The 26400-nt window shown below is 39.7% G+C and overlaps 3 protein-coding genes across 3 annotated transcripts in view; 1 reads left to right on the top strand and 2 right to left on the bottom strand.

The window, feature by feature from the left end:
• LOC115437611 (potassium/sodium hyperpolarization-activated cyclic nucleotide-gated channel 2) overlaps window positions 1-6536 on the bottom strand; it is a 32347-nt gene extending 25811 nt beyond the window's left edge. Inside the window, exons 1-3 of the mRNA XM_030160897.1 lie at window positions 5338-6536; window positions 2964-3387; window positions 381-542 (exon numbers count right to left, since the gene is read on the bottom strand). Coding sequence (XP_030016757.1) covers window positions 381-542; window positions 2964-3387; window positions 5338-6536 — 1785 coding nt within the window. The remainder of the gene's footprint in view (window positions 1-380; window positions 543-2963; window positions 3388-5337) is intronic.
• Window positions 6537-10670: 4134 nt separating this feature from the next.
• rnf126 (ring finger protein 126) lies at window positions 10671-16206 on the bottom strand. Its single transcript, XM_030161171.1, has 9 exons — window positions 16065-16206; window positions 14574-14632; window positions 14428-14488; window positions 14096-14334; window positions 13873-13941; window positions 13706-13775; window positions 13035-13128; window positions 12666-12781; window positions 10671-11695 (listed from the first exon to the last, which is right to left on the bottom strand). The coding sequence occupies exons 1-9, from the start codon at window positions 16137-16139 to the stop codon at window positions 11543-11545; spliced, it is 936 nt and encodes a 311-aa protein (XP_030017031.1). The 5' UTR covers window positions 16140-16206; the 3' UTR covers window positions 10671-11542.
• Window positions 16207-19242: 3036 nt separating this feature from the next.
• sugp1 (SURP and G patch domain containing 1) lies at window positions 19243-26367 on the top strand. The gene is made up of 14 exons (XM_030160887.1): window positions 19243-19375; window positions 19846-20014; window positions 20128-20231; window positions 20457-20705; window positions 20860-20983; window positions 21076-21176; window positions 22098-22221; window positions 22324-22628; window positions 23878-23984; window positions 24189-24366; window positions 24455-24561; window positions 25066-25211; window positions 25597-25726; window positions 25872-26367. Exons 1-14 carry the CDS (start codon window positions 19354-19356, stop codon window positions 25896-25898), a joined length of 1893 nt encoding a protein of 630 aa, XP_030016747.1. The 5' UTR covers window positions 19243-19353; the 3' UTR covers window positions 25899-26367.
• Window positions 26368-26400: the final 33 nt, after the last annotated feature.

Below are 26400 nucleotides of genomic sequence, written 5' to 3' on the forward strand. Positions count from 1 at the left end.
GTTCTCAAGATACCAGATATGGGTGTCCCATTTCACATATCATTTTTATATCTTACAATTGTTTATTTGTACTTTAACTGTTAGTGAATAAACTGAACCACACTAAGCAGTGTGCTATATTTTTGGTCACTAAAGTCAAAACAAAGACCTCTCTGACCTGTATTCCCATTTTAGAAACAAAACAAAAACCTCCTTTTTATAGGCACAAACTACTGATTTGCAATCGATCAAAATTTCTGATGACTGTGAGACACTTCAATCAATAGATTGTGACCACAATGGGCCTTTTCTCAATCACCTTATAGAAAAAAAAAAGATGCAAATTCAGCCATAGTGATATATGTGCTTGGTATGCACAGACACGTCTCCATGACACATACCTCCATCTTGTTGAGGGACACCCAACAGTCTGAGGGGAAATCCTGCAGCATTGGGACCAGGAACTGTAGGCAGCCATCCCAGTGACACAACAGCAGCATCATACCAATCAAGTTGAAGATCCGCATCACTGCGCTGGCTAGGTCATAGGTCATGTGGAAGATCTGATGCAAGACAAAAAAAAACACCATTGAGAGGAGGGATGAATTGCGCTGATAGGTGTGGAGAAAATGAAACAATGTGGTTTTACTTTCAGATGGTATCTCACTCAATAGAGCTTTTATAATTTTGTCAAACACTTCAGACTCTGATACATATGGCAGAGACAAGATTGGCTACCCACTCAGAGCCACAGTCTCCTTTGGACTATACCAAGTGTGATAAATGAGTAGGGGAGACAGGTTCCTGTCATTCCCACATCAAACGCAGCAGGAGAAGGCAGGACACTTGTTACGCAGAGATACATGACATCAATCAGAGCTCCAGCACGCATACAGAGTCCAGTCACACACAAAATACTCACGCAAGCCTGCAGGCACCACGTTACGACTAACAACACAGACAGACATGCCAACACATGTGAAGACAAACACGCATAGACACTCTTAAACACACAGAGTGATGGACAGGGAACATCATGATCCTTAACAACTGAGTCTATGTCGTCTCACACATCAGTCATTCTCAGTCACTGGACAGTCACAAAGGCCAATCATCGATTACCTGAGTCACTTCAACAACCTAACTGAAGGCGGCTACATCACACAGTTATCGATACAAACTGTATAAATTACAGAGCTTTTCATATGACAAACAGATGACAAAGTCAGCTATGAAAGAATGAGCGATGGGTCAGTGCAGCCAAGAGAGAGAAGTGATACTGTGTAGTGGGAATGAAGAATGGTTCTGGACATGAATCACATGTGCTGATATTTCTAAATGCTGCTTTAATACTTACCAAGTTTTCACTGTCAGTTTGTATCATTCATAAACTGTGTATTTTTCTGGAGTTCAAAGAAACTGTAAAAATAAGTCTAAAAATGGCAGGGAACGGGTCTTTTTGTTGATGAGGTGAAGATTAAATTTAGGAATGAAACACAAAACAAAAAATAGAACTGCAGGTAAAATCAGCTTCACTTTCTGTAAATGGTTATGATTCATGGTTCATTCATTCAGCACAATAAAATGGTTTTGCACAACACAGGACCTCAGATAATAGTTTTATAAATCATATTCGATGTCATCTATGCTTTCATCCCAACTTTTTCAGCTTCGAGTCTCTATCTCATAATAACTGAGTGAAAACCCTAATAAAAGGTAAAGTTAGTCAATTAATGAAAATGAAAATACAAATAAAACTAACATAAAACTAACTAAAACTAAACATATATCGGACACCAAGGTGAAAGACAATAAAAAAATAAAAACTAGTAAGAACTGTTCATCTCTGAAGGGGAAGTTTTGTGCTGGTTGATGGAGGTGTTCAGCACCATGGACAGCTCCAGGAGACTCAACTAGAATTAAAAACATTTTTGAATCTGAATACCTGCTCATCCAGAAGTAACTGAGGGTATCGTAAAGCATTTAAACAGCTCATTGGCTGTCATTGTCTCACTCTACATCACATCTTAGCTCTCATCCTCCATGCATGCCAAGTATCACTTCCCATCATGCACCACTGTGTGGTTGTCTGAGTGTGTGTGTGTGTGTGTGTGTGTGTGTGTGTGTGTGTGTATCACATCATATCTTCAGAAATCCAATTATCCAAAGGTCAAGTGAGCAGCCAAGCCCCACTGCACTGCTCACCACTGCAAAATGCCAACGCCAGGCTGCCAATACTGGCATAAACGAAAAGTCGAGTGATCTCATGACATCGCTGGACCTCTTGTCTCTCAGGTTCCTAGAGTTGAGGAAGAAGACTGAGAGAGGCCGGAGCAGGGTCCCGACAAAGTGCATTCCTCATGGAGTAAATAAAGCTGGACAACTGGAAAGGAAAAGACTTGTTTTTGAGCTCAGTCCCCATAGCAGACAGGTTTTCTACTGAGCAACAGCACCCATCTCCACGTTGCCAGTTATGTCTCTGAGGAATTCCTTTAAATAGACAATTAAAGACATATATAATCACATTCAGCAACCTCCTAATGCTCCCCATTATCTCCACCCTCCACCCCACCTGCTCTTCCTGTGTCTTAATTGATTAACTATGTTTGCCTGGGTAATAGGCTCCTTATTAGACTGCCTGATGCCGCCTGTGGGACTTCCAGGTCAGACAGGGTGACAGAGGGGTGGTGGTGTGGGGGGGGGTCGTGTGACAATAACAGTAATTAGGATGCAAAGTTTGTTAAAGCTCAAACATCCTGCTGACATTATACAGTTCTCACCAGGTGGCAGGTGAGAACATTAATATTGAGCCTCCGGGCGGAGGAGACAGAGAGGCAGCTTGTTAGTTTGAACACAAGCCAACATCAGCATATTGGAGGCAAACTAGCGCCCATTTATCATGGACTAGATTGGGTGCTTCTTCCTCTGTTGCTAGGAGTTATATGATTAATGCAATATTTACTCAGAGACTGTTCAGTTCTTACCTCTTCCCATTGGTGAATGTAACGTATTAATCGGGAGAGCCTTAGCAGCCTCAGAAGACTTAGGATCTTGGTAAAGCGGACAATCCTCAAGGCTCGAGCAGTCTTGTATACCTCCGAGTCGATTCCTTTCTCCACAATGAGGAATATGTAATCCACTGGGATAGAGGAGATAAAGTCAACAATGAACCAAGTCTTTAAGTATTTCTTCTTAATAGTTTTAGGGTCCAAAATGATGTCCGAGTTGTCCTCAATGATGATTCCAGTGCGAAAGTTCAGCACCAGGTCCATGAGAAAGAAGGTGTCAGAGACCACATTGAAGATGATCCAGGGCGTTGTGGTCTCGTCCTTGAAGAAGGTGATGCCTACGGGGATGATGATCAGGTTGCCCACCATAAACAGCAGCATTGTGAAATCCCAGTAGAACCTAACAGGTGTGTGTTGTAGTGCATATATGATAGTATGTTTACGTGTGTGAGTGTGTGTGGGTGGGTGGAGTAAAGGAAGGGGGAAATGGGGGAAGGGAAAAAAGACAAAAATAGAGTCAGATAAGAAAATAGAGTTGCTGTGGAAAGGCGATAGGCACAAGAGACTTCCTAACTCAAAATGGAAAAGTGTATAAAAGAGTGGGAGCTCCACTGACTGCCTCCAAACGCAGGGAGAAAATGAAAGAGTTCTGCTGAACTTCCTTTTCCAACATTCACTTTAATCTATGGATATGAGTAACTTCTCTAAGCATTTTATGTTCTTTTAGCAAAAGAAACAATATGATGAAACTGCCTTGGGTTAATAAGAACATTTTACAAAGAGGCTGATTAGTGTTTTCTGTGCTTTAGCTGGTTTTCTAAGCACAAAGTGACTGAACTACACTGCAGTTTCAAGGTTCTGACGATGAGGTTAAAGTTCTAAACAACTTCTGTTCTCCTTTGCATTATGTAAGACTACAGTTTGCAGCTTTTATTGACCTTGCAGTACACATGGAGAGTGAGAAGGCACTAGTCATACTGCCTTCCTGCAGTAGTGATGTGGCATCTAAGCGGCTGGGACAGACAGAGTAAAAGTAGTGAGGTCTGAACCCGTCAGAGGGATCTCTGCAGGACAGGTGCAGCGCTGAGTCATTACACTGCGACTTACGCAACAAGCTCTGCAAACACAACAGCCCCGATTACAATGTTTGAAGCAACTTTGCTGCTTTAAATATGCATCTATTAGCATAAGAATCACAAGGGGGCAGCTAGGTTATAGCTTCTTGCTGTGTGGGAGTGTGCGTGGTAAAGCAAGGTCTCCAAGTGGGATGTCGTCAAATTACATATCTGCTTTATGTAGGGAATGTCTCAAGTTTAGCCTTTTGTGGTCTGACTCGGCGATATGTGATACAAGTGGGCCAAACATGAATGGCGCTGTAGTGTGATTGTGTTTTTGGAGGAAGCGCTTCCACGCACCGCGAGAAATGACTTCAAATTACACGGGAGCTGTCCACTCCGTGTGGTGCTGAAACCAAAACAGCCCAGAGTCCTGCCACTGATTTACACACTCAAATGCAATTCAACGCTTGATACATTGTCCCTGAAACGGTAACGGGCTTAATCATCAAGCCGAGGGAGGCTTCCTAGATGACAGGTTTTCTTAAAAACGCCTGTGATAAATCGCTACTTGATTTGTTATCAGTGTTTGAACCATAATAAACGAAGAGCATCCGTCATTGATAATGCAGGATCCGGGAAGTCGTACAGGCGGATATGTCTCCAGTGAGCATGCTTGAGGTTTTCGCACACTTGGCTCAAGGTGACATTCCATTACTGGGTGCATCGCATGCACACATACACGCACACATAGCCTACATCGTCCTGTCAGCACGGCTATTGTCGCAGAGCATAGTCTACTACAACAAATAACCTACTGATCTCTGAAAAACAGGATTTAAAATTATCCAGAATCAGCGTTTGAGCGCTGTCTTTTTTTTTTTTTTTTTTTTTTTTTTTTTTTGTCAAACAGGAGCGTACTGCAACGAAAAGTCGACATGTAGGCTATTAGCAGGCCGGGCTTGTTGAGCATCCCAGACATGCTACTGTACATGTAGACTGGAATAGGACTTGTTTACAACCTTGAAAGGGCACGCTTTGCTAAAGTCAATTTGCCTGACAACAGGTTGTTTGGGGGATTAAACGCAGCACGTTACAATGCATCGTTTCAAATCTCTACAGGTTGAATCGTGAGGGATGGGAGGAAAAATAAACAGTCTGCACTCTTGAACAATAGGCATGTGTTTCCAGTTACAGTGGTTACTCACTATAAAGTAAGTTGTAGATGACAATGAGGACCCATATGGGCCCCTCATGACATTCATCGTACAACTAATAGCAGCCCCAGCTCTTACCTGAAATCACTGTAAGGGTGGATAATCCAATTTCCAGCTGATTTTACCCTCTCTTGCTCTCTCTCCACTGCTTTCTGACTACCATACATGCGTAAGGAGAATTTATTAACTCCAGGCTGGAGCATACTACTAAACTGCCGCTGCATGAAGCTGGCTTGGCTGCCCCGAGGTTCCGCATCCTCGGCGGGCACAATTGGCGGTCCATCCTCCGGTTTCTGGAAAGTGACAGAGTTCCTGGGCTGCTGTGTCTGAGACGGGCCATGCAGTGAGGACGAGGCTTTCCGGCTTGGTGCGTTGGAGAAGGACACCTTGGAGTCCTTTTTCTCGGGGACACCGCTGGACACGGGTGTTGCGCCGGGATTTGCGCTCTCTCCTCCGTGCCCCCCGGTCAGGGACCCGCCTGGTGTGATGGAGCCGTCCATGCTGGCTGTGGTCGAGTTACAGGCTGCTGCTCGCTTAGCGCTCCCTGCGTCCTCGGCCCTGCCCGACCCTCCTGTCTGCTTCTCCTGCTTGGAGATGATTGAGCGCAGGCTGCCGGTACCCGAGTCCCTCCTGCATTCTCCGTTTTTGTTGCATTTCATACTGGAAATTGGAGCAAAACTGTTGCAACCATCACCCGCTGTCGCGTTTGAAACCTCTACCGCGACCGCTGATTCCGACGCCTCCGCCCCAGATGCTTTACTGGTGTCTCCGCGCTGGGCAGCATCGCCCGGATAGGGTGTCTGGCTCTCGGTAGCTCTGGAGGCAGAAGTGGGCCGTGGGGCGGCAGGAGCGTCCTCTGTGTGCGTAAGGCAGGGCTCCTTGTTGGAGTTCCTCCTGGAAGCAGAGGACGCGGCTCCCCCTCCTGGCGTAAAGTTCTTCATCCTGATACTGCCGCCTCCTCCTCCACCTCCGCCACTGCCGCTCCCCCCGGCTCGGCGCAACCGCGGATGCTGAAACTTGGACTCCTCTTCTCCGTCTTCCGTCTCGTCCATCACGATATTGCTAGCCGCTCCGGGCTGCTTTCCGCTCGGTGCTCCGGGAGATGCGGAGTCCAGACAGTTCTGGCTGCTGTTGCTTCTTGTGCATTTGGACGCGGCAGCCTTGGATGCACTGATGTGGCTGCACCCACTGCCGCCCACCGCCTTCTTCTTCATGGTGGCAGCAGCAGCAGCAGCAGACGCCGGTGAAGACTCATTCCTGTCCATGACATTGAGCATATCAAATTTTACCTCCAATTATCTTTGGGGAAAACCAATCAGAGGAAGAGGGGAGATGGAGAGAAGAAGAACAGAGAGGGAGTGAGAAAGGAGAGGAGAGAGGGAGGGGTGAACGTGACTTCTTTGCAAACTACTGCGTTTATACTTTGACAGTCATGGTGTCAGAGATGCTCAATCATCACACTCTCAGACTGCGTCAAATATAATTAAGCCATTAGCCTATCACACTCTCTATTCAGTTCAAGTGAATAAGCAGCTGAGGCCTCTTGGAGATGCCACAAACTTGACTTGCTTTAAGCAGATCTTCCCGAATGATCACAACAAACCAGATGCATACACACACACATATATATATATATATATATATAGTCACATCAAAAGTTTAATTAGCACGTGTTAATGAAAAGTCAAATGATGTCATATGTTTTAGAAGGTGTTTTCAATGACAACCGCCCTGTGTTAACCTTAAACTTGGTTGGTCTTTAGCACCCTCTAGTGGCCATAGACGTGAAGCACAGACACGTTTCACTACCTAGTCATTCTGACACAACAGAATTATTAAACTAATTAGTCACAGAGAGGCATGATCCTCTTGGTGCCTGAGTTTAGACTGACCTTCAACTCCTCACAGGATCTACTTTTACCCCAAGAAACATACAGACTTCATCTTATCTCCTGAGGTGCATTGTTCAGCTGGAGTCACACATGATGAGTAAATATGAGACATACAGAGCTTTTGTAGGCTGCATGAAAAATGATAATGGCTTTGTTTTTTGTGCCAAGGGTGTAAAGTAAAAAGAACATACAACTGAAAGACTTTTTCTTATTCAGCAGCACCTGTTACAAGGGTCAACAAATACAGCAGGTGTATTAGTTATGTATTGCACACAGTGACAAGAGGATGGTGTTGCACACCAATGGGCTGCTCTGAGCTGACTTAATGAGCTGCACAGAAAAAAGAAAATCAATCCCTTGTATTCTTTTTCATCAGTGTTTGAAGAATTCATATGATATCATCTATTTGCATGTTTGTGAGAGTGGCCCAAGCACCCTTACATAATGAAGATATGGGCCATGATAATCGAGTGCTCTGCCTCTAGAAAAAAGAAACATTATAGCCTATTTTCTTTGATCTACTTTTGGTTGTGTCTAAATTTAATCACACAGATGATTTTCTTTGTTACATGCACCAATGTAATACCAATACATGCATACATGTAGCCATACATTTGTAATAGTTTAACCCATAAAGACCCAAACATCCATCACCGACCAAAAGCATCTACTGATCTAAACTGTTTAATACCTGTTGATCCACTAATCATATCAATCCATGTAAATAATTGGTGTAAAATGCAGTTTGTCATCGTTTCATGGTCATCACATTTGACCCATTTGGATGTTCAGAGGTTCCGTAGTTACTGTGGAAACACCATCATCTTCTACAACATTAATTCACCGGTAAAACCCATGTAGTTGAATCAATGGCAGTGGATCGAGACACTTGGTTTATGTTCGTTTAATGATATATTTGACCAAAAAAGTAACTTTTTCTGCCGTTTTCTCTGTTTTTGATATAATAACCGTCAACTTAAATCCAAGCTTTTATGATCAATGTATTTTTATTAAGTCAAACATCCAGAAAAAGCAAGACAAACACTTAGGCATATTACAAAGGTATAAGACGCCACAAAAATTAAATTGAATTAAATTAAAAATTAAAGGATTCCACAATGTAATTACCCTATCACTTTGTACACAGCACATATTATCCAGAGTCAAGGTGGATTGTCAGCTGTTCCATATAAAAAATAAAAGGATGCCACACCACATTAAACTTCTGCACTGATCCATTCAATGTGTATCTAATCTTTTCAATCTTAAGGAAAAATATGACATCACATATCCATCTGCCAAAGGAGGGGGGTTTGTCATTCTTCCAATTTAAAAGAATGAGTTGCCATGCTAAAAGGGAGGAGTAGGCTCTACTATATAATTATGGCCTTTGTAGAGGGAGATCTTCTAATGGTATGCCAAAAAGTCCAGTAACTGGGCAGGGGTCAATGGTTAGACCTGAAATTGCTGAATACACTTCAAATATTGAAGACCAGACTGCAGTTAGACTTGAACATGACCAAACAGTGTGAATGAGAGTAGCAAAATCTGAGCTTTTATGAACATCTACATGATCAGTGAATTAATTATTGGAAAATACCTGATTTATACTGATAAAAAACTAAATACAGAGGATATTACTATAAACAAATGGTGATAAGTCACTTAAGAAAGGTTAGATATAGAGGAAATGTCATTTGGGAACTGACATAAAAGTAGTACTGGGTTTTTATGGGTTAATACAGAGACTAACAGCTTCCACACAGCGGCTTTATTTCTGCTACAATAACAGTTCAACTGGAGTTTTCAGTGAGCAAGTCTATTACATTTTTACACAAGTTCTGGGAAGTCCCTAACATCATGCCCTCTACCCGGTCCTCCACGTCTCTACTCCTCTTTACCATCAATCAAAAACCACAAAGCTTCAACAAGCATCAGTTTAATTTCCTGGCAGAGAGATGCTGGAATGACACAACCAACTAATTTTTAACAAATGAAGTGACAAAATGAACGAGGATCTGACCACAACACAACAAGTTCTTTATGCCAGACAAATGAATAGTTTGTCTGGCCCAGAACTATGTTATAGTTCTACACAGGAGCACAACATGACGTTTACCAATAAATCAAAATGAAAACCTGGTTAACCTATATAGGAAAGATTAAGTGATGACCCTATTTTTTATGCTCTATAAAGGTCCATTGAAACTAGGCTGTTTCTTCCCATTTGAAAAATAAGGTGAGGAGAGCTGTCGCCATAAGTCTAAAAGTGTCTGGCACCACAGGTAACAGATAAATTTTCTTCCGCTATAAATTTGATAGCAGAAAACAGAGTAAACGGCTTTTTTCTCACAGCAGTGAGAGGGTACAGGAGATAAACAAGTGTACTAAAGAAATGAGTAAAATGGGAAGAAAATACACACCACATGACCATCTCCCTCTGATAATTCTACAAAAAAAGTTATTTTTATGACCTCAGCCTTTGCACAGTGTCATATAAATATGCCAAACCAAGCAAATCAACAGTGTTTCATTTGCAGTGGGTTGCAACACCTTGTCTATTTTCACTGGCAACTTTCCATCATGAATCGAAATGTATTTAAATATCGAAACATCACAGATTGATGCTTTATGACTCAACCACCCCCTGCCTGTTAGTTGACTCAATGTTGATGTCTGACAAATGCATATTAACGGAACTTTAATAAGAGAAGCATCCTGTCTACATTCAGGATGATACTATGTAGTCAAAGATCTGAATGAGCCTCTCTGTTTTTATTGGGTCAGCACCATAGACCCAGGTAACAGAACATATTGTAAATTATAACAGATTTCAAACATCTTTAGGGATTAAGGTCGACTTTAAGACCTGGAACAAAATGAGCACCACTGCAGAAATCAACAGTCTGAGCAATGTTGAAGGATCTAACAAACATTTTAGACCAAGGTCAGTGAAGGAACATCTGAATCAACAAGGCGAATATTTGATCAGACACATCAAATGCATCTCTAGAGAAAAACTAATGTACACACCTGAAATTTTGGTGATCAAGAGGAAATAGATGGTAACCCATCAAACAAAGCTGTGATATGTGGATTTTATGATTATTTTTGGAGTGATAAAATGTACCCAACAGCACTGTGAAAAACTGGCAGACAGCACACCAAGAGGCATCAAACCTGCCACTGAAAAGTCAATATTCTACTAAATACTGATTCATGTGCTCCATGTTAGAACAGTGCATCTTGGCATTGAGGTCTGAAAACAGTATTTTTGCAAACAGTTGTCATTTTCTGCAAAGACATGATTTACATTATATTTCATATGGAACTTGGGAGAATGTTTTTGTTATTAGCTAAAATAAATTACAAAATATTTGATTTCTTGTTTATATACTCAACCACATGCATAAAAATTGTAAAATCAATGAACTCGTCCTCCTTTCCATTGTTGTATATCATTCAGATCATTGTCTTCGATCATCATATGAATCACAATGAACATTAATAGAAGATAGCTCCCTTTTTAAATTCAGCACTTTATTTTGACTGTACAAAACCAGAAAATAAAATAAACAGTTTTTGTGAAACACATTTGGCCAGTTCCATAGAGGCAAGTTGTTTTAACAATTTGTGTCTTGGCAGGGGTTCAATAAAGAAACTTTGTAAAAATTCAGTTAAGATGTGAGGATCTTCATCTTATCAAGATACATCAAATACACAGGATCAAGCTCTAATAAAATAAAAAATCTAATTAAAACAAAAACAATTCCTAAAAGACTTACTCAATGCAAAAATGTGGGAATTTTTTTTTTGTTTGTTCAGTAGTTAACCCAATCTCACATTCTCAACATCAGACATAATTATGTGCAAAGTAAAAAACAAAGGTGAAAATAAATAAGAATAAGATGCATACACTCTCCTTTCCATAAGATTTTAATCTGAGCCATTAGCTGTAAAGTGGCCAACAGTTCATAGTATGAAAAAAGAATTATCTATCTACACATCGATGGACTCAACTTGAAGTCTTGCACCACCACAGGCAATGTTTAAAAAAAGAGCATTTTGTCTTTAAATATAAAATGTGTCCCAGCCTCGTGGCAAAGATGTTTTCTGGCTCAAACTCCAGCTCTTTAACACAACCCCATTTTTGTTTTATTCACAGCCTTTCTGGGTCCTCCATCACTGACCAGTCCCACCTCCTCAAATACTCAGTAACAATAGCAGCAGGAGCCGGACCCAGCGTCAGTTCAGCACAGGGAGAGGAATGATAACTAAAAAGGTCACCTCGACTCACATCGTCCTCTTGAATTGAAATAGGCAACTGTCCGGGGTTTAGCTGCAGACAGGGGCCGTCTGACAGTTTTTACATGTGAGGTGAAGGTGAAAATCTATGAATTGCTGGCAGCATTCTCATTGCTAGGTGAACTTGGAGAGGAAGAGGATGACGATGAGGGAGAGAAGTTCATTCCTGATAACCCTGGTGGGTCTGTGGCTGTGTTCTGTCCACTAAGACTCTTCCTGCATACAGGACACGTATCATGCTGAAGGGGAGGTAAAAAAAAAAAAAGAACAGGGGTCAAAATCCATCAGCCAAAGCCAAATCTACATCAGTCTTTTATTCTGGATATAAGTAATCATAGGAACATGTCTATTTTTCTTCATAATTCACAACACAGAGGCTAGAATAGACATGTATGGAGTTAAGTGCTCTAACTCTGGTTTCTTATACTGTTTAAAAAATACAATTGAGATTCAAAGTTCACATAAACCTCAGCTAAATACATTCACTCTCAGTTTTCACAGTTTTGAACATTGCATTATTTATTCCCCTTTTAAGACAGCTGAGCAAAATCTTTAATTTAGATTATGTGAAATCTCTGAATAATAGTAGAGAGAATTATTCAGTTAGGCTTTTTTTGTATGCATCACATTCTCTGAGGGTCAAACCTTTGTAATAGTATTTGGGCTGTGAACTGTCTAACTTGACTCAAATATTGGATGTTGCCTTCCGACTTTACACCTCCCAACTCAACATTGCTTTTCTGTCAAAGGCACAAGGAATTTGGTTGGAAAATGTCCACTTTTGACCCACTGAGTATGTGATAAAATAAAAACTCAAATTACAAAACTCTGTGCTATCATTCAAATATGTCACATTATCAGAAGCAAAAAAGCATCTAGGCTAACTTATCTCACAGAGGTAATATGCACTAAAATTAAATGTTCACAAGTGTGATAAAAGTCTCAATGTATGCAGTTTAAGTGTATATTATTTTCTGTAATAAACAGTGAAATGCAGGATGGTTTAAGGATCTTTTCTTCATGCTTTGTGTGGAAAAACTAAGCAGTACACTTGTCAGGAGCTGTACTTAATTCAAAGCAGAAATATTTTACTGATACACACGTTCACTGGTGTTAGCCTTGACTAAAACTGCTGAATATTTGTGATGCTTTGCTGTTCTTTTTTTTTGTCTATTGCTAATCATGTCTGTCTTTGCTGTTCATACATACCTGTTCCAGCCATGGCACTATACAGTCATTGTGAAATAAATGATTGCATGGCAGTTGTCTAACACTCTCATCAACACTGTAGTCTTCCTTGCACACAGGACACTCTAAACCAGCACCTGCACAAACAGAAACAGATACACAATCTGTATATTGTATATACTATTGTACGATTACATGAAACAGATTACAATGATTCAGTCTGTTTGCATTCAAGTTCTGTCAATGTACATGTAAACTACAAAAAGAATGTTATCTCTTTAAAGACCATTATGTGATTTCTGGTTCAGTGATGTAGTTTTAGAGACGTGTATCAGTTCCAGGTCTGTACCAGGAGGAAGGGTGTCCCTGTAGGTGAGAAAACAGACATACCCACATGTTCTTCTGTTATAGAAATGGTGGGTAAACTCTTTATCCTTTCTCTGTCGGCTGGAGGAGGACCTGTGTTTTCAAACTGATTCAACAACTACAAATAGAAAGAAAACAATGAATAAGTCATAAGAGCAATCATAACGGCATCTTTGAACCTTTTTCTTTGAATTCGTCACCATCTGCACAGCTAGCAAATATATTCTAATTACATTATAGTTTTAAAATGTGGAGCTCAGATGATAGACGTGAGACATTTTATCCAAAACATGAAACTGCTTTAGCTTTTTCCACCAAAACTAAATCATTGATCTGGATTATATGGCAGTAGCCATCAATGTCTCATTTGTTTCTCAACCTCTTCATGCATGGGGGTATGTCATTGTTTGTTTGTTTTCACATTACACAGTTCTTATCTCTCCTCATATGAACACACAAACTATTATTCGCTAAACCTGTTTAGACATCACTTACTGAGATGAGCTATTACTAATACACCAACTTTTCCATTTCACCCAAGTGTAAAACTTTTGCTGACATCTTGAGTTTTTTTCCCAAATTTCTGCATTTCCATAATTTTTTAAGCCCAAATTGAAAATGCAAGTAAAAGCTGGTGGATGGAAACAAACCTTAATACATTAGCAGCATTGCTCAGGAAAAAATATTTCTATAACCTGTGTAATTATAGCATCAAGTCCATTGGCACCCCATGCGTAGTCCATTGGATTGGAATGTAACATACCCCTGCAAAACAAGACGGCAGTCATCAAATATCAAAAATATTTACAACCCATTAACTTGGAATGAGAAACAAACATGAATTATGATTGTTTATATTTACCATGGTCCCATGCCAATATTTGGCATAGCTGTAGGTGCTATAATACCATTTACTAGTTGCTGGATGATTCTGCATCAGACACAAAAAAAAAAAAAAACAACAATATTATATAAGTTTCCACAAATCATCAAGGTACAAAGAAACTTTCTGCTGGTTTTCAGTCCTAAATCACACAAACTGAAACAACCTCCCCACACACACAGTACTGCTGAAATTATCTCACCCCTCTAACGTGGGCACTCCTTCATGGCGCATACCCTGTCGCCGAGGTACATGTCGACCCCGTGGTTGTCGTGCACTGTATCGTTGACGTGATGCCATTTCCCTTTCTCTCCTGTTTTCTGTTTCTCTATTATCCTCTGTGGGAAGCCGTGTTCGAAGGTCAAAGTTTTCATCGAAAATTCCAAGAGCAAATGGACCATACCCAGAGGGAAATGTGAAAAGGTGTTGGTGATCCATGTTCTGGTAGGAAAGGAGGAGGCATTTCATAAATGAATCATGGTGAAATGTGTAAAATGTTTTCCTTGTCTTTCATGAACACTGCATGTCACTGACCTCAAAGACTGGAGGATTCTGATCACTGTAGGAGGATAAAGATGTGGAGCCATTTTCAGTGCTGCATGAACACAGTAGTAAAGAAACTTCAGTTTTAGAAATCAGCTTCACCATCAAATTTATTAGAATATAATATTCCTTCATACCTCCTTTCCTCAGGCAACTCCTCAATGAAACCAGATTCACAGCGGGGACAGGTATAGTCCTACCGTGAAACAATGATAATGAGTGAATAATAACGACCTTATTCAACTGCAATAAATCCACCTTATTTGCTGGGTCATGTTAAAGCTTAAGTGGAAAAATGTTAATTCATATTACAGGGGGAGCACTATTTAGTGCTGTCATATTGCCATAACTGTTCATCATCATATACCAACAATAATCTTCATAAAAAAAGGAGTGAGTGCAGAGGTGTTATACTAGACACCTGCTGCTTTCCTAATCACTCTGACAATCTAAAGAGAAATTTTTCTGTAGATACACTCATCTAATGTATTACTCTCAATATGGATGTAATTTAAACCGTCAGTCAAACATTAAATCCCCTTTTCCAACAAGTACATAGTGTTCAAGTAAGCTTATGCCAAGCAGAATGTTGTAACAGGTGTTGCAACGCGATGTTGTTGGTTTTGTGATTTGTATTCTGATATACAGAGTGGATAAATGAGCAGAAACATCTCTAAGTATATAGTAAAACAAATTAACACCACCAGCAATTATGCCCATCAAGTGACCACAGAATTGAAACAATATGTATAGGCCTAATCTTTCAGCTATCAAGGAGTGTAGCTCTGTAACTAATAAAATGGCAGCTGTTTCTCAATAAGAATGTAATAAGGCAGATATAGAAATTGGACGCAAATAGCTTGAACACAGCGAGTTTGTGTTTTAGAGAGAACTACAATAATTACACCAGAAAATAATCTTCTGACAGTGGCTTGCCTCACAAATAAGCAGCTAGTTCAGTGTCTATAAAGTAAGTGCTACTGTAACATTCAAGAAGCTTCCTGTGAATGGCTTGACAACAGACTGCTGTGACAGGCAGGCTGTTGTCACAACAGTAGGTTAAAGGAACATTACACTGACTGATGCTGCCCTAAAAACTGAAGTGATATTTTACTTCTCTCTGTAGAAGCTACAGCCACTCTGAAATAACGGAGAGCTGTGTGGGAAGGACATTCTCGAATGTGGCTTTTACATAAATGGCCTAACAATACTGAATCCAAAGCAAAAGCTATAATTAGCCTCTTGACAAAAATTAAAATGGATTAAAAACCTATATTTATTTACATTAGTGAGCCAGCTGACGTTAAGAGACCATCATAGGAACTGTCAAGCAGTGTAAATGAACTGTTTGTCGCCACAATTAATTAACTGCGATATAAGCAAAAGATCATAACGTGAATTTACCCGCAAACTCCTATTTACCTATCACCGCTCTCCACAGACTGTCTGCTCCTGTCACTTTGGTGCCTATGATGCTAGCTAATTAGCGTAGCTAGCTGAAAAGCAGCAATGTGTCGACGTGACTGGCTGCTCCACAGACACTCAAACAGAAACGTACGAGAAATAATACTAGCTCAAACAGAACGTATCGTTCATCAGGTAGGCAAATATGTCTGTTGTATCCTTACCGGCAAACGCGGACTAATCTCTGCTGAACACCGGTGACAAAAAAACCGGCAGGGCCGTGGGGGAGCTTCAGCCATTTCTAACAGCGAGACCTGTTCGTACGGTGCGGACGGGTAGCAACAAGGGACAACAATGCTGAGTTTAGCAACGAGAAAAAGACGGAATGAAAGGGCAGCGTCTACGTAACGTTACGTTACCATGGCAGCTACAAAAAATTAACAAGAAAAAGTGTTCCGGTTTTACAGTTTCTTTTAAAATAAAAGTTCATATAATAATTGAAAACTACAGCTAATTCTTATCAACCATCCTTTTTCTGTAACTCGGGATTCACGTGTAGAAACCATTTTACAGTGGCGGATCCAGAAAAAATGGAACCATGGGCACCATGTGTATATTAACTGCCATTTTCCATACTATGCATTACAGTCATATTTCACAACACACTATACACAAATTCACTCTTTTTGCAAACTGTTTATTAACATACAACTAAAACACATAACTAACCCTGAGGCTTAGCTGTAGTGGCATGACTTTTTTTCTACTTTGCAGTAGGCCTACTAGTACTTCATGTAACCGTTACAGGAAAATGTGTGTGTGCATGTAGAATACTTGACCATCTGTCAAACAAAACACTGTAACGATTCACAAGATGCTGACACATGTTTGACAACCAGTAAATGCAGTCAAATTTATCTACACACACCAGTTAGATATAGGCCTATGTTTGACAGTTTTGTGTGATTCACTCAATCATTGGCTGTGTTCTGTGGCAAATGCCATTCATTTATATAGTTCCGACTGTATGATAATACATTACATACCCTCTGTGGTTGCCCATTTGTTTTTCATGCAGACCCAAATGCTGCGTGAGTAGTCAGTTGTCTCTTCATGATTATAAGACTTTAGTCCACTTCAAATTTAACTACCACTACATCAAGGGTCACCAACCCTGGTCCTCGAGAGCTACTATCTTGCATAGATGTTTCTCTCTTCCAGCACACCTCACGGGTCATTCTCAGGCTTCTACAGAGCTTGATGATGGGCTTATCATTTTAATCAGGTGTGTTAGAAGAGGAATACATCTAAAATATGCAGGATAGCAGCTCTCTAGGACCAGGGTTGGTGACCCCTGCTTTACAATATAAACGCTAGTTAAATGTGGCGCGTGCACAGTAGACCCCCTCCCCTCAATTACAAGAGCGAAGAGAGCCTAGGCACGCAAAAACTTGTGAACAAGCACCACCCAAAGGGGTAAACATCACATTCCAAAAAGTATGAACACAAGCAGATAGCAATTTAGTGGAAATAAAACAAGTAGATAGCAATTTGGTCGGTCAACTGGTTAGTAGTCGTATCAGTATTTAACGCATGGACCGCGATGTGTCAGATGGGGGTTCAAGTCCCGGCTGAAACTGTCATTCTTTTCTGCACATTTTCAAACAGGGGACATGGCACTGAGGGCGTCGGTAGGTACAGGGGGTATACACGTGACGTCACTGCTAGCGGAAGTCACCATGGTTCCGCCCACTGAGTGGCAGAAAGAGGGAGATGAGTGACAGTGCTGGCTTCAATACTGTCTAAACTGAAGAACAATATTTAATAAAAAATGGGGAAGAGCTGTTGTGAGATTGATTGTATGAACAGGTTTGAAAAGCAGTCGGAGCTATCGTTTTACAGACACTGAAAGACAAAGAAAAGAGAAGTAGAAGGATCCAAAAATCCAGGAAACCAAACCTAGATCTGTGGATCCTGTTTGGTGTCAGGTAACATTAATTATGCTGTATTTTTGGGTCAAATCAGACCTTAAATGACATATTGTTTTGGCTAATGTTATTTCTTAGTAAAGCTCTTGGTTTCGTGATCAGATCTTTCATGGTTTTTGTCTTCATTTTGTGTTTTATGAACCTTGTGCTCCTACATGATTAGTAAACTAAATTAAACTGAGGTTTACCCTAGTTTTTCAAATACGGGGGAACTGGAGAATAAAGCTATGACAGAGTATTAGGACCACATAAGAAAATAAAAACACTTGTCACTACGAGTCTAAAGTAATAAAATCTCAATATAAAACCTGTAATTTTATGAGAATAAAGTCGAATACAAAAAGAATCACAATGTTATGAGAATGAAGTCGTAGTTATACAAAAGAAACTCATAATTTAACAAAAATATCATTCGTTTATGAGATTAAAGTTGTCATATTCCGACAGTTAAGCCATAATATTACAAGAATAATGAAACCATGTATATTTGTTTCAGGTAAAAAAAAGCGATGATCTCCTACACCCTGGATGTCAGGATACTCCATTTCTGTCCACATGTCAATGTTCATGGACCACTTGTTCTTTAGCAGCTCGTACAGATCCATGTCCAGTCCAATTGTCCTTAATTTAATTTCATATTTCACATTTTCCCGGTCTCGCTGTGTTTACTGCTATACTCCGTCATGTTGAGCAGGTTGGTTTTTGCCACTCAGTCTGACCTAGAGGGGCATGGCCCAGGGGTGGAAGTGACGTATGTGCATACCCTCTATTGGTAAATCCGGCATTGCTTTTAGTATTGTAATACCCCGGAGAGTTTCAAGGATGAAGCCAGGAGTGATGTTCTGAAGGTTTATTGAACATAAACAAGGCACTGACAAACGGCTTCTCTCACATGCACCCTCAACTCTGCTCCCACTTCTGCACGTTTCTGCACATCAGCCCCCCCCCCTCCCCCCCCTTCCTTCTCACTGACTCCTCCCATCTCACTCACGCTCACCTGAACCAAAATAGTGCAACTAAATAACAGAACCCAACGGACATAAATTACCCATAATGATAACTATTACAGATTAAACACAGAACTATAAAGTAGGCTTTATGTATTGCAGTCATGAGTGTGGTAACTCTTGGTCTGGGTGTGATAGTACTGGGAGGGGGCGGGGCATCTATGCTGTTCCTAAAATACATTTATAAATAAAACTGCCATTTTTTTCTAAAATGTGGTATACCTTGGACTTGTAATATAGTTTTAAGCTTCATTTGTGGGACACGCTAAAGTAAAACGATACAATTCTTGTTTTTTGCGCAAAACTGTAGTTTCAGTCACTGTTTGGTCCTGTACTGTTGACTGTGATGGAAATAGAAATCTTTTATTTTGGACAAACTACAACCGGAAGTTGGTGTGTTGTTTTTGTTAGCAGGATAGCTAACACCTAAGCTAGTGAGAAGTGTTAGCGGCAGGCCTTGTACCTCGTCTGTGTAGATTTTGATACTTATTTCACATCTTATTTTACCCCTTGCCAAGATGATGGACTCAAATGACGGAGGTAAATGTTTTTCCTTTGAATTTTAACGAGATATTAAAGCTAAATATGCAGAAGATACCCTTAAAGACTGGCTCAACGATCTCCCTGTGATGTGTAACCATTAGACTACGTTAGCTTTGACGTTAGCTTAGCTTCATTTACAGTTAACGCCAAAACATTGCCATTTAATAGATTTGCCCAATAAAGGTCGTACTTCTTCAGACCCATGGCATCGAATACCTTCCACTGATCATGACTTTAACATATGTAATTTTGTTCACTAAGTAGCTTTAAGTTTTGTTAAAGTTGACCAATCACCGAAGCGTTTTTCGCAGAGATAACTAAATAAAACAACGTGGATGTAGACTGTCACATTTTAATAGGAAAGGGATTAATAGTAAACATGAAAACATCAGTGTTGCTCGTGTTAGAATCTTCTACCATCTGCAGCCCAGATGTTTTGCCTAACTCTTTATTAAATTCTTTTTGAGGTCGAGGAGGATGGAAGCACAAGTCTCTCCAGCCTCAGAAAAGTAAAATGAATATGAATATTCTCCGCCAAGAGAAGCTTATAGCGCAGAAGAAAAAGGAGATTGAGGAAAAAATGGCAGAGCGGGCTAAAATGAATGAGCAAACAGCGAGCAAATCCCTTCCACCAAGGTAACTAATGTAGTAACATCAATTTACATGTTTAGTAATAGCAGCGGATAGCTGGGTACAATCTGTGACAAAACGAACATGAAAAGTGTTTTTGTCGTCTGTGATTCCTGTAGTTACATCAGTCCCCAATCAGCCTCTTCAAACAAGTTTGCAAATGATGGGAGCTTCTTGCAACAGTTTATGAAGATGCAGAAGGAGAAATCCAACAGTGTTTCCGGTTTGTATCATATTTCATGTTACAGTCACAGTTATTGTAGTACTATGTTGTTATATTGTCAAATTCTGCACAACAGTCTGAGCTATGTTTTGTGTTCTTGGAGTTTTGGCTAATATAAAATGGATGAAAACATCATGTCCTTGTTGATTGTACAACTTTGTGACAGGTTCTACAATCTTTGAGCTAAGTATTGCCATTTAAGTATTTGATAATTCATACTTCCAGGTTCCACTGGTGACAGTAAACCCCCCTCAGTCTCAACTTCATCGCCACTTGGAAACACGCTACAAAAAAAGAGCATTCTTGTTGGAAAGAGGCCTGGTCTTGGACTCGGCAGCATGCTTAGTCAGTTTAAGAGCTACTCACAATCTAAGAAGAACCCTGTTCTCAGCCAGAGGCCAAGTGTGTTTTGTTCTCCAGAGGGTGAAGATGAGGGAGAAGAGGCTGATTACTCCAGATTCATAGAGATGAAAGGTAATTCAGGGCCTGTGTTTTTCAGTATATATCCGGACAACTCGGCTTGGGCATTTTAGTGCATCCTCTGCGTACTCCAGTGGCATTGTTGCCATGTGACTGGCATTTTATCATAGTTGCCCTCAGAGTAAATGTACTCATAGCCTGCTTAAAGTCTCTCCCCCAGAGGATTCAGACACCAGACTCATTATCGACAAGATGGCCTCTTTCGTGGCGGAGGGGGGACCTGAGCTTGAGAGAAAGGCTAAGGAGGACTACAAGGACAATCCTGTTTTCACGTAAGTCTGAAGGACAGTGCCGAAGCCCATCCTGAATAAGCTGAACTCCATTTTTAAACTCATTTGTTTCTTCTATTTTCTTTGCTTTTCAGATTTTTATATGATAAAAGCAACAGTGATTATCTCTACTACAAAAAGAAAGTCGCAGAATTGAGAAGGGATTTGCTAAAACCTGAGAATACTTCAGATAATGGTAAGATTCTCTTCCTTACACACTGCCATTTTTCTCTGCGTTCTCACATTTCCTTTGAAATATTAAACTGCAATTTTAAGAAAACAAAGGCTTTAATAGTATTTACTGTTGCCACGTACAACCATCCATATACATTGTGATTTTTATAATTACTGTAGCTTTAAATTCACTTCACATACATTTACATATAATTTTGTATACTTCAACCAACACCCTGCAAAGAGTCATCAGATTGCATCATCACTTTTGTTGTAACATATTACGCTCAAGGTATTCCAAATCAGCCCTTTAAATACAGTGGCAAAGTAGCCGGCTGCCTTGAGTTTACTTTGGGCTTTTTGCAGAAATAATTCTAAAGCAGGTGCAGTATTATCTGCCACATTTATTGAATGGTAAATAAATGGTAATAGAAACCCTATATGCTTTGCCTTTGAAATCTCAGAGTTTAAATTTACAGTTCAGTTTTAAAAGCAAATATGCTTTGAGACCAAACTGCCATACAAAAATATTTACGAGTCAAGACACTCATTATCAGCATACTACTTCTCCTATTACCCTCTGTATATGCATGTTATGATTAGATATTCTAATTTTCCTGTATTTGATAAGAAAATGTTATTTTGGATCAAGCTGATTAAATGAAAAATGTGTGTGTGTGTGGGGGGGGGCTTTGACAGTGTAGCTCAGTGTGATTTAGTTTCTGGTGGCTTTATATATATTCTTCATTATATCTATAAAATCATCACAGAAGTTTCACATTCATACATCTCCCCATTCACCAGTCCTGTCCCCCTTGCTCCTCATCCCTCCTTCCTCTTCTTATCCTCTATTGGCTCTAGACTGGTGGTGTGTGAGGGCCAGTTGAGTACGATACAGTAGTAGAGTGTGAATTGAGTCCCAGTACTGATAGGCTGCTTAAAGTCTCCCCCCCAGTGGACGCGGAAACCCAGCAGGTGGCTGAGAATCTGGCTCGGTTTGTGGCTGAGTGTGGACCTGAGATGGAAGCCATCGCTGCTGAGCGTAACAGAGACAATCCTGCCTTCAGGTCAGTTACTCTTTCCTTGTTTTAGTTCTTATGTGACAAATTTTCCTGAAAACTTGATTTTATGTTATTCATACTTGCATAATATATCCACTCTCCCTTCAGTTTTTTATATGAGCATCAAAGTCCAGCCTATCGTTACTACAAGGAGAAACTACAGGAGTACCGTGCCTCCCAGACATCATTTCCAGCAGAGCAACAGCATCCAGCAGCTCCTCAGTTACCAGGAAACTCTCCATCATTGAATCCTGAGTCTCTCTCACGCAGTCAAGAGGTAGAAACGCCACCTGTAAAGCGGAAGAGAAAAAGTCGATGGGGGTCTGAAGATGATAAAGTTGAGTTGCCCATTCCTCCAATTATCATCCCTCAGGAGGTTAATGTTCAAGACCCTGACGCACCATCGCTCTCTGGTACTGAGACTTTTCTTTTAAATCCCAGATACCAATATATATATTTCTTCAAAAGTGAACAGTCACCATTATTTATCTCAACTGCAGAAGCAATTATTTGAAGCACTCTAGGCTTGGATTAGATGCAGGGCTTTATTACTCCATTTGTTTGATAAGTAAGGTATAATTAGTCGTATTTTAGTAGAAAGCATTATTTTGATCTACACCCATTTTTAGTGTTAAAGTCAATGCATTAGTCTCTTAACACAAATTCAACACTTTCTGTATTAATTTCAAAGTGAAAGTTTTTTGTAATTTTATTTAGCAGCCAGTCACCCCTTTCTTAGCAGAAACATTAGCATTTGTGCATTACTATATATACTACAGTAGGATGGCACATTGACACAACTGAAATTAGATAACAGTACATCAAGAACAACAATGTGTTGAAAATGGCATGATCAAAACTATGGTTATATTTTTAAATTTATTCAGATGAAGTTACATTAAATGCACATTATGCTTAACAGATATGCACAATATATGCTATGAATCAGGAGTCTACCAATCCTTATTTTCCTCCTGTTCTGCATCATGCCTTATCAGAACCCCAAATTTGAATTGACAGGTTTTTTTTGTGGAAATATGGTACATTACATTCTTTTGTCCTTATGGGGCAATAAATTAATTATTATAAAAGACTAAATTTAATCACTGATTTTAGAAGATAGATTACATGTGACTTAGTGGCTGATTTTGGCTTTAATTTGTATGATTTGACTTTCAGTCTATATGAAAATACAGTCAGGAAAAAATTATTAGACCACCCCTTGTTTTCTTCAGTTTCTTGAACATTTTAATGCCTGGTACAACTAAAGGTACATTTGTTTGGACAAATATAATGATAACAACAAAAATAGCTCATAAGAGTTTAATTTCCGAGCTGATATCTAGACATTTTCCATGTTTTCTTGATAATAACCAAAATCACTGAAGTTCTTACATCAATAGCTATGGCATTGTACTGCCAAAAACAGTGCTTTTAGGCATTCCATGTTTTCTTTTCTGTCTGTTTTAGTCATATGATACACACAGGAGTTAGTACTTGATTGCATAACCATTGTTTTTGATGACTTTTGATGGTCTAATAATTTTATGTGCAACTGTATGTCAGAACAGCTTCCTCAGTATCGTTTCTGTGCATGTTGATTTATTGGTCTCAATATACAGTACAAATTTTTATGTACAGTCTTGGTGATGTTTATTTCAGCCCAAGAGCTCAGAGGTCTTGGTTATAAGAAAGGGAAGCCTCTCGGCCTGGTAGGAGTTACAGAACTGTCTGAAGACCAGAAGAGACAGCTCAAAGAACAACAAGAGGTACAAAAACACCCACGGAGTGAATATATCAAATGAAAATTACATTACTTCACTTTTAACCAGAATTTAACTCCATTCACCACAAAAAATACAGAACTCACCCTATCTGTTGCTCTTCATGTGTTTGCAGAACAGTCCAAAGCTCTATTTGTCAAAATATGTATTGCCTGTTTTGTATAACATTTTTTGTCACACACATTGCAGATGCAAGAAATGTATGAAATGATCATGAAGCACAAGCGTGCAATGGCAGAGATGCAAGTGATGTGGGAGAAGGCCATGAGAGAGCACCAACATGAATATGACAGTGATGAAGAAGTAGATCAGGAAGCAGGCACCTGGGAGCATCGCCTCAGAAAGATGGAAATGGAGAAGACGCGTGGTAAGGCTTACCCTCAGTTTGTAAAATCCATCTTGCACTTGCTCTTGTTCAGTCATGTAAAAAGGAAATCCTTGCCTGTGCCTTTTAGAGTGGGCAGAATCTCTGACAGAAATGGGTAAAGGGAAACACTTCATCGGTGACTTCCTGCCTCCTGAAGAGCTAGAGAAGTTCATGGAGACCTTCAAGGCGCTAAAGGTCAGTTTCCCTCTGAATTTGGCTGTGGAGTCAAAAAACGAGCCATTGCCATGAAATTTTTAAGGGTCATTGTGAAATGTCTGTAAACACACACGCCCTCATCCATCCAAGCCTCTATTTTCAAGCTGAGTATTCAGGTCAGGGGCACTTCTGTACCAGAGCCAGCAGAGTCCCCTTTTTCCAGCACATTCCTCCAGCTCCTCCTCAGGGATCTTGAGGAGAAGCCTATAATTACCACTTAATTATTTGAAGGTTATGTTAGGCCCACTGATGGATAAACCACATTTTTATTCATCTAAATGTTAAAAAAGGAAAAGCAAAATGCAAAGCAGCTGAACAAACTACTGCATTTTGAGGAAAAAAAATATATTAGATTTTGTGAAAGAAACTGCTTGTTCCATTACCGTAGCACTTATAAGGTTTTTTGGGGTGTTTATACAGAAGTGATGTGACACGATCTCACCTGTACTGAAAAAATTTGTAACTTCATTTTTTGACTCACAGGAAGGTCGGGATCCAGACTACTCGGAGTACAAAGAGTTTAAGTTGACAGTGGAAAATCTTGGTTTCCGAATGCTTATGAAGATGGGGTGGAAGGAAGGTGAAGGCCTTGGCAGTGACGGACAGGGCATCAAGGCTCCTGTCAACAAGTAAGCATTCACTATCATGTTTACTTCAGAATGAGTTTTTAATTACAACTAGTGTCACTCACGGCAATTATGTATATTCCTGAGGGTGAGGAAATGTGTGTGACTTAATATATACATATATTCCCAATGCTAAATTTCTGGCTATTGTCATTTTATTCTCTTATTTTTGTTTACTTGTTTTGGGGCATCAAATTTACCCCATCTATGGACAAAATCACTCAAATTTGATTGATACAGATAAAAACACAAATGTTCATGGTTGTTGTTTTACTAGATACCCTTTAACATAAAGTGTTACTTTTTCCACTATGAAATACCCAAAATCCTCAGATATGCTGATTATTAAAACAAAACTAACTTTTCTTGTGTTTGTGTGCCATTGCAGGGGAATCCAAGCTATGAATGGAGCAGGTTTTGGAATTGATCGTCCGGCCGAGCTCACAAAAAACGATGATGAATATGATGCTTACAGAAAGAGGATGATGCTTGCGTACCGCTTCAGGCCGAACCCACTGGTAACTTCTGTTAAATCCTGGTTAATTTTGTCTTTGTAAGAAAAATGTTACTGTGTATGAGTATATTACAGCATTTCAGGTAATTATTACGTCAACTATTTTACAAATCTAATAATTTTATCTAACGTTTCTTTTCTTTCCACAGAATAATCCACGGAGACCTTATTACTGAGTTAAAGGACTGTTCTTGTCTGTACTTGTCATATTTTAATATCTGCGTGTTGGAGATACCACAGTTCTGTCCAGTTGTGAAAACAGACACTGCTGCTCAGTGTAAATGTGGAAATTTGGAATGTGTGCATGTGTGGGAGGGTAATGTAGTTGATATGGTTTAAAATAAAATGTCTTGTCTCCCTTACAACAATGGTTTAATCCAGTTGTGAAAAAACGTGAATGCTTGTTTTGTTACATCTCAATTTATCTCTGTAACAAGTTCAAATTCATAAATTGATGTAGATTATGATTTTACTCTGGTTTCATTTTCCTGTGTTTTGGTATTGTTGGCTAAATAATGGAGCAGTGTTTGCAATAACCAAATGTCTGTATAATTTATGCCTACAGTCATTTTCTTCATCCACATGAACATTTGCTCCAGTTTATTATATGCCCCAGTATTCACAATAAAATTACCTCAACTAAAATGTGGTGTTTTGCAGATGTGTCTTAAACTGGAC

The sequence above is a fragment of the Sphaeramia orbicularis genome, chromosome 17, assembly GCF_902148855.1.
Source record: "Sphaeramia orbicularis chromosome 17, fSphaOr1.1, whole genome shotgun sequence".
In the NCBI taxonomy this organism is placed as follows: Eukaryota; Metazoa; Chordata; class Actinopteri; order Kurtiformes; family Apogonidae; genus Sphaeramia; species Sphaeramia orbicularis.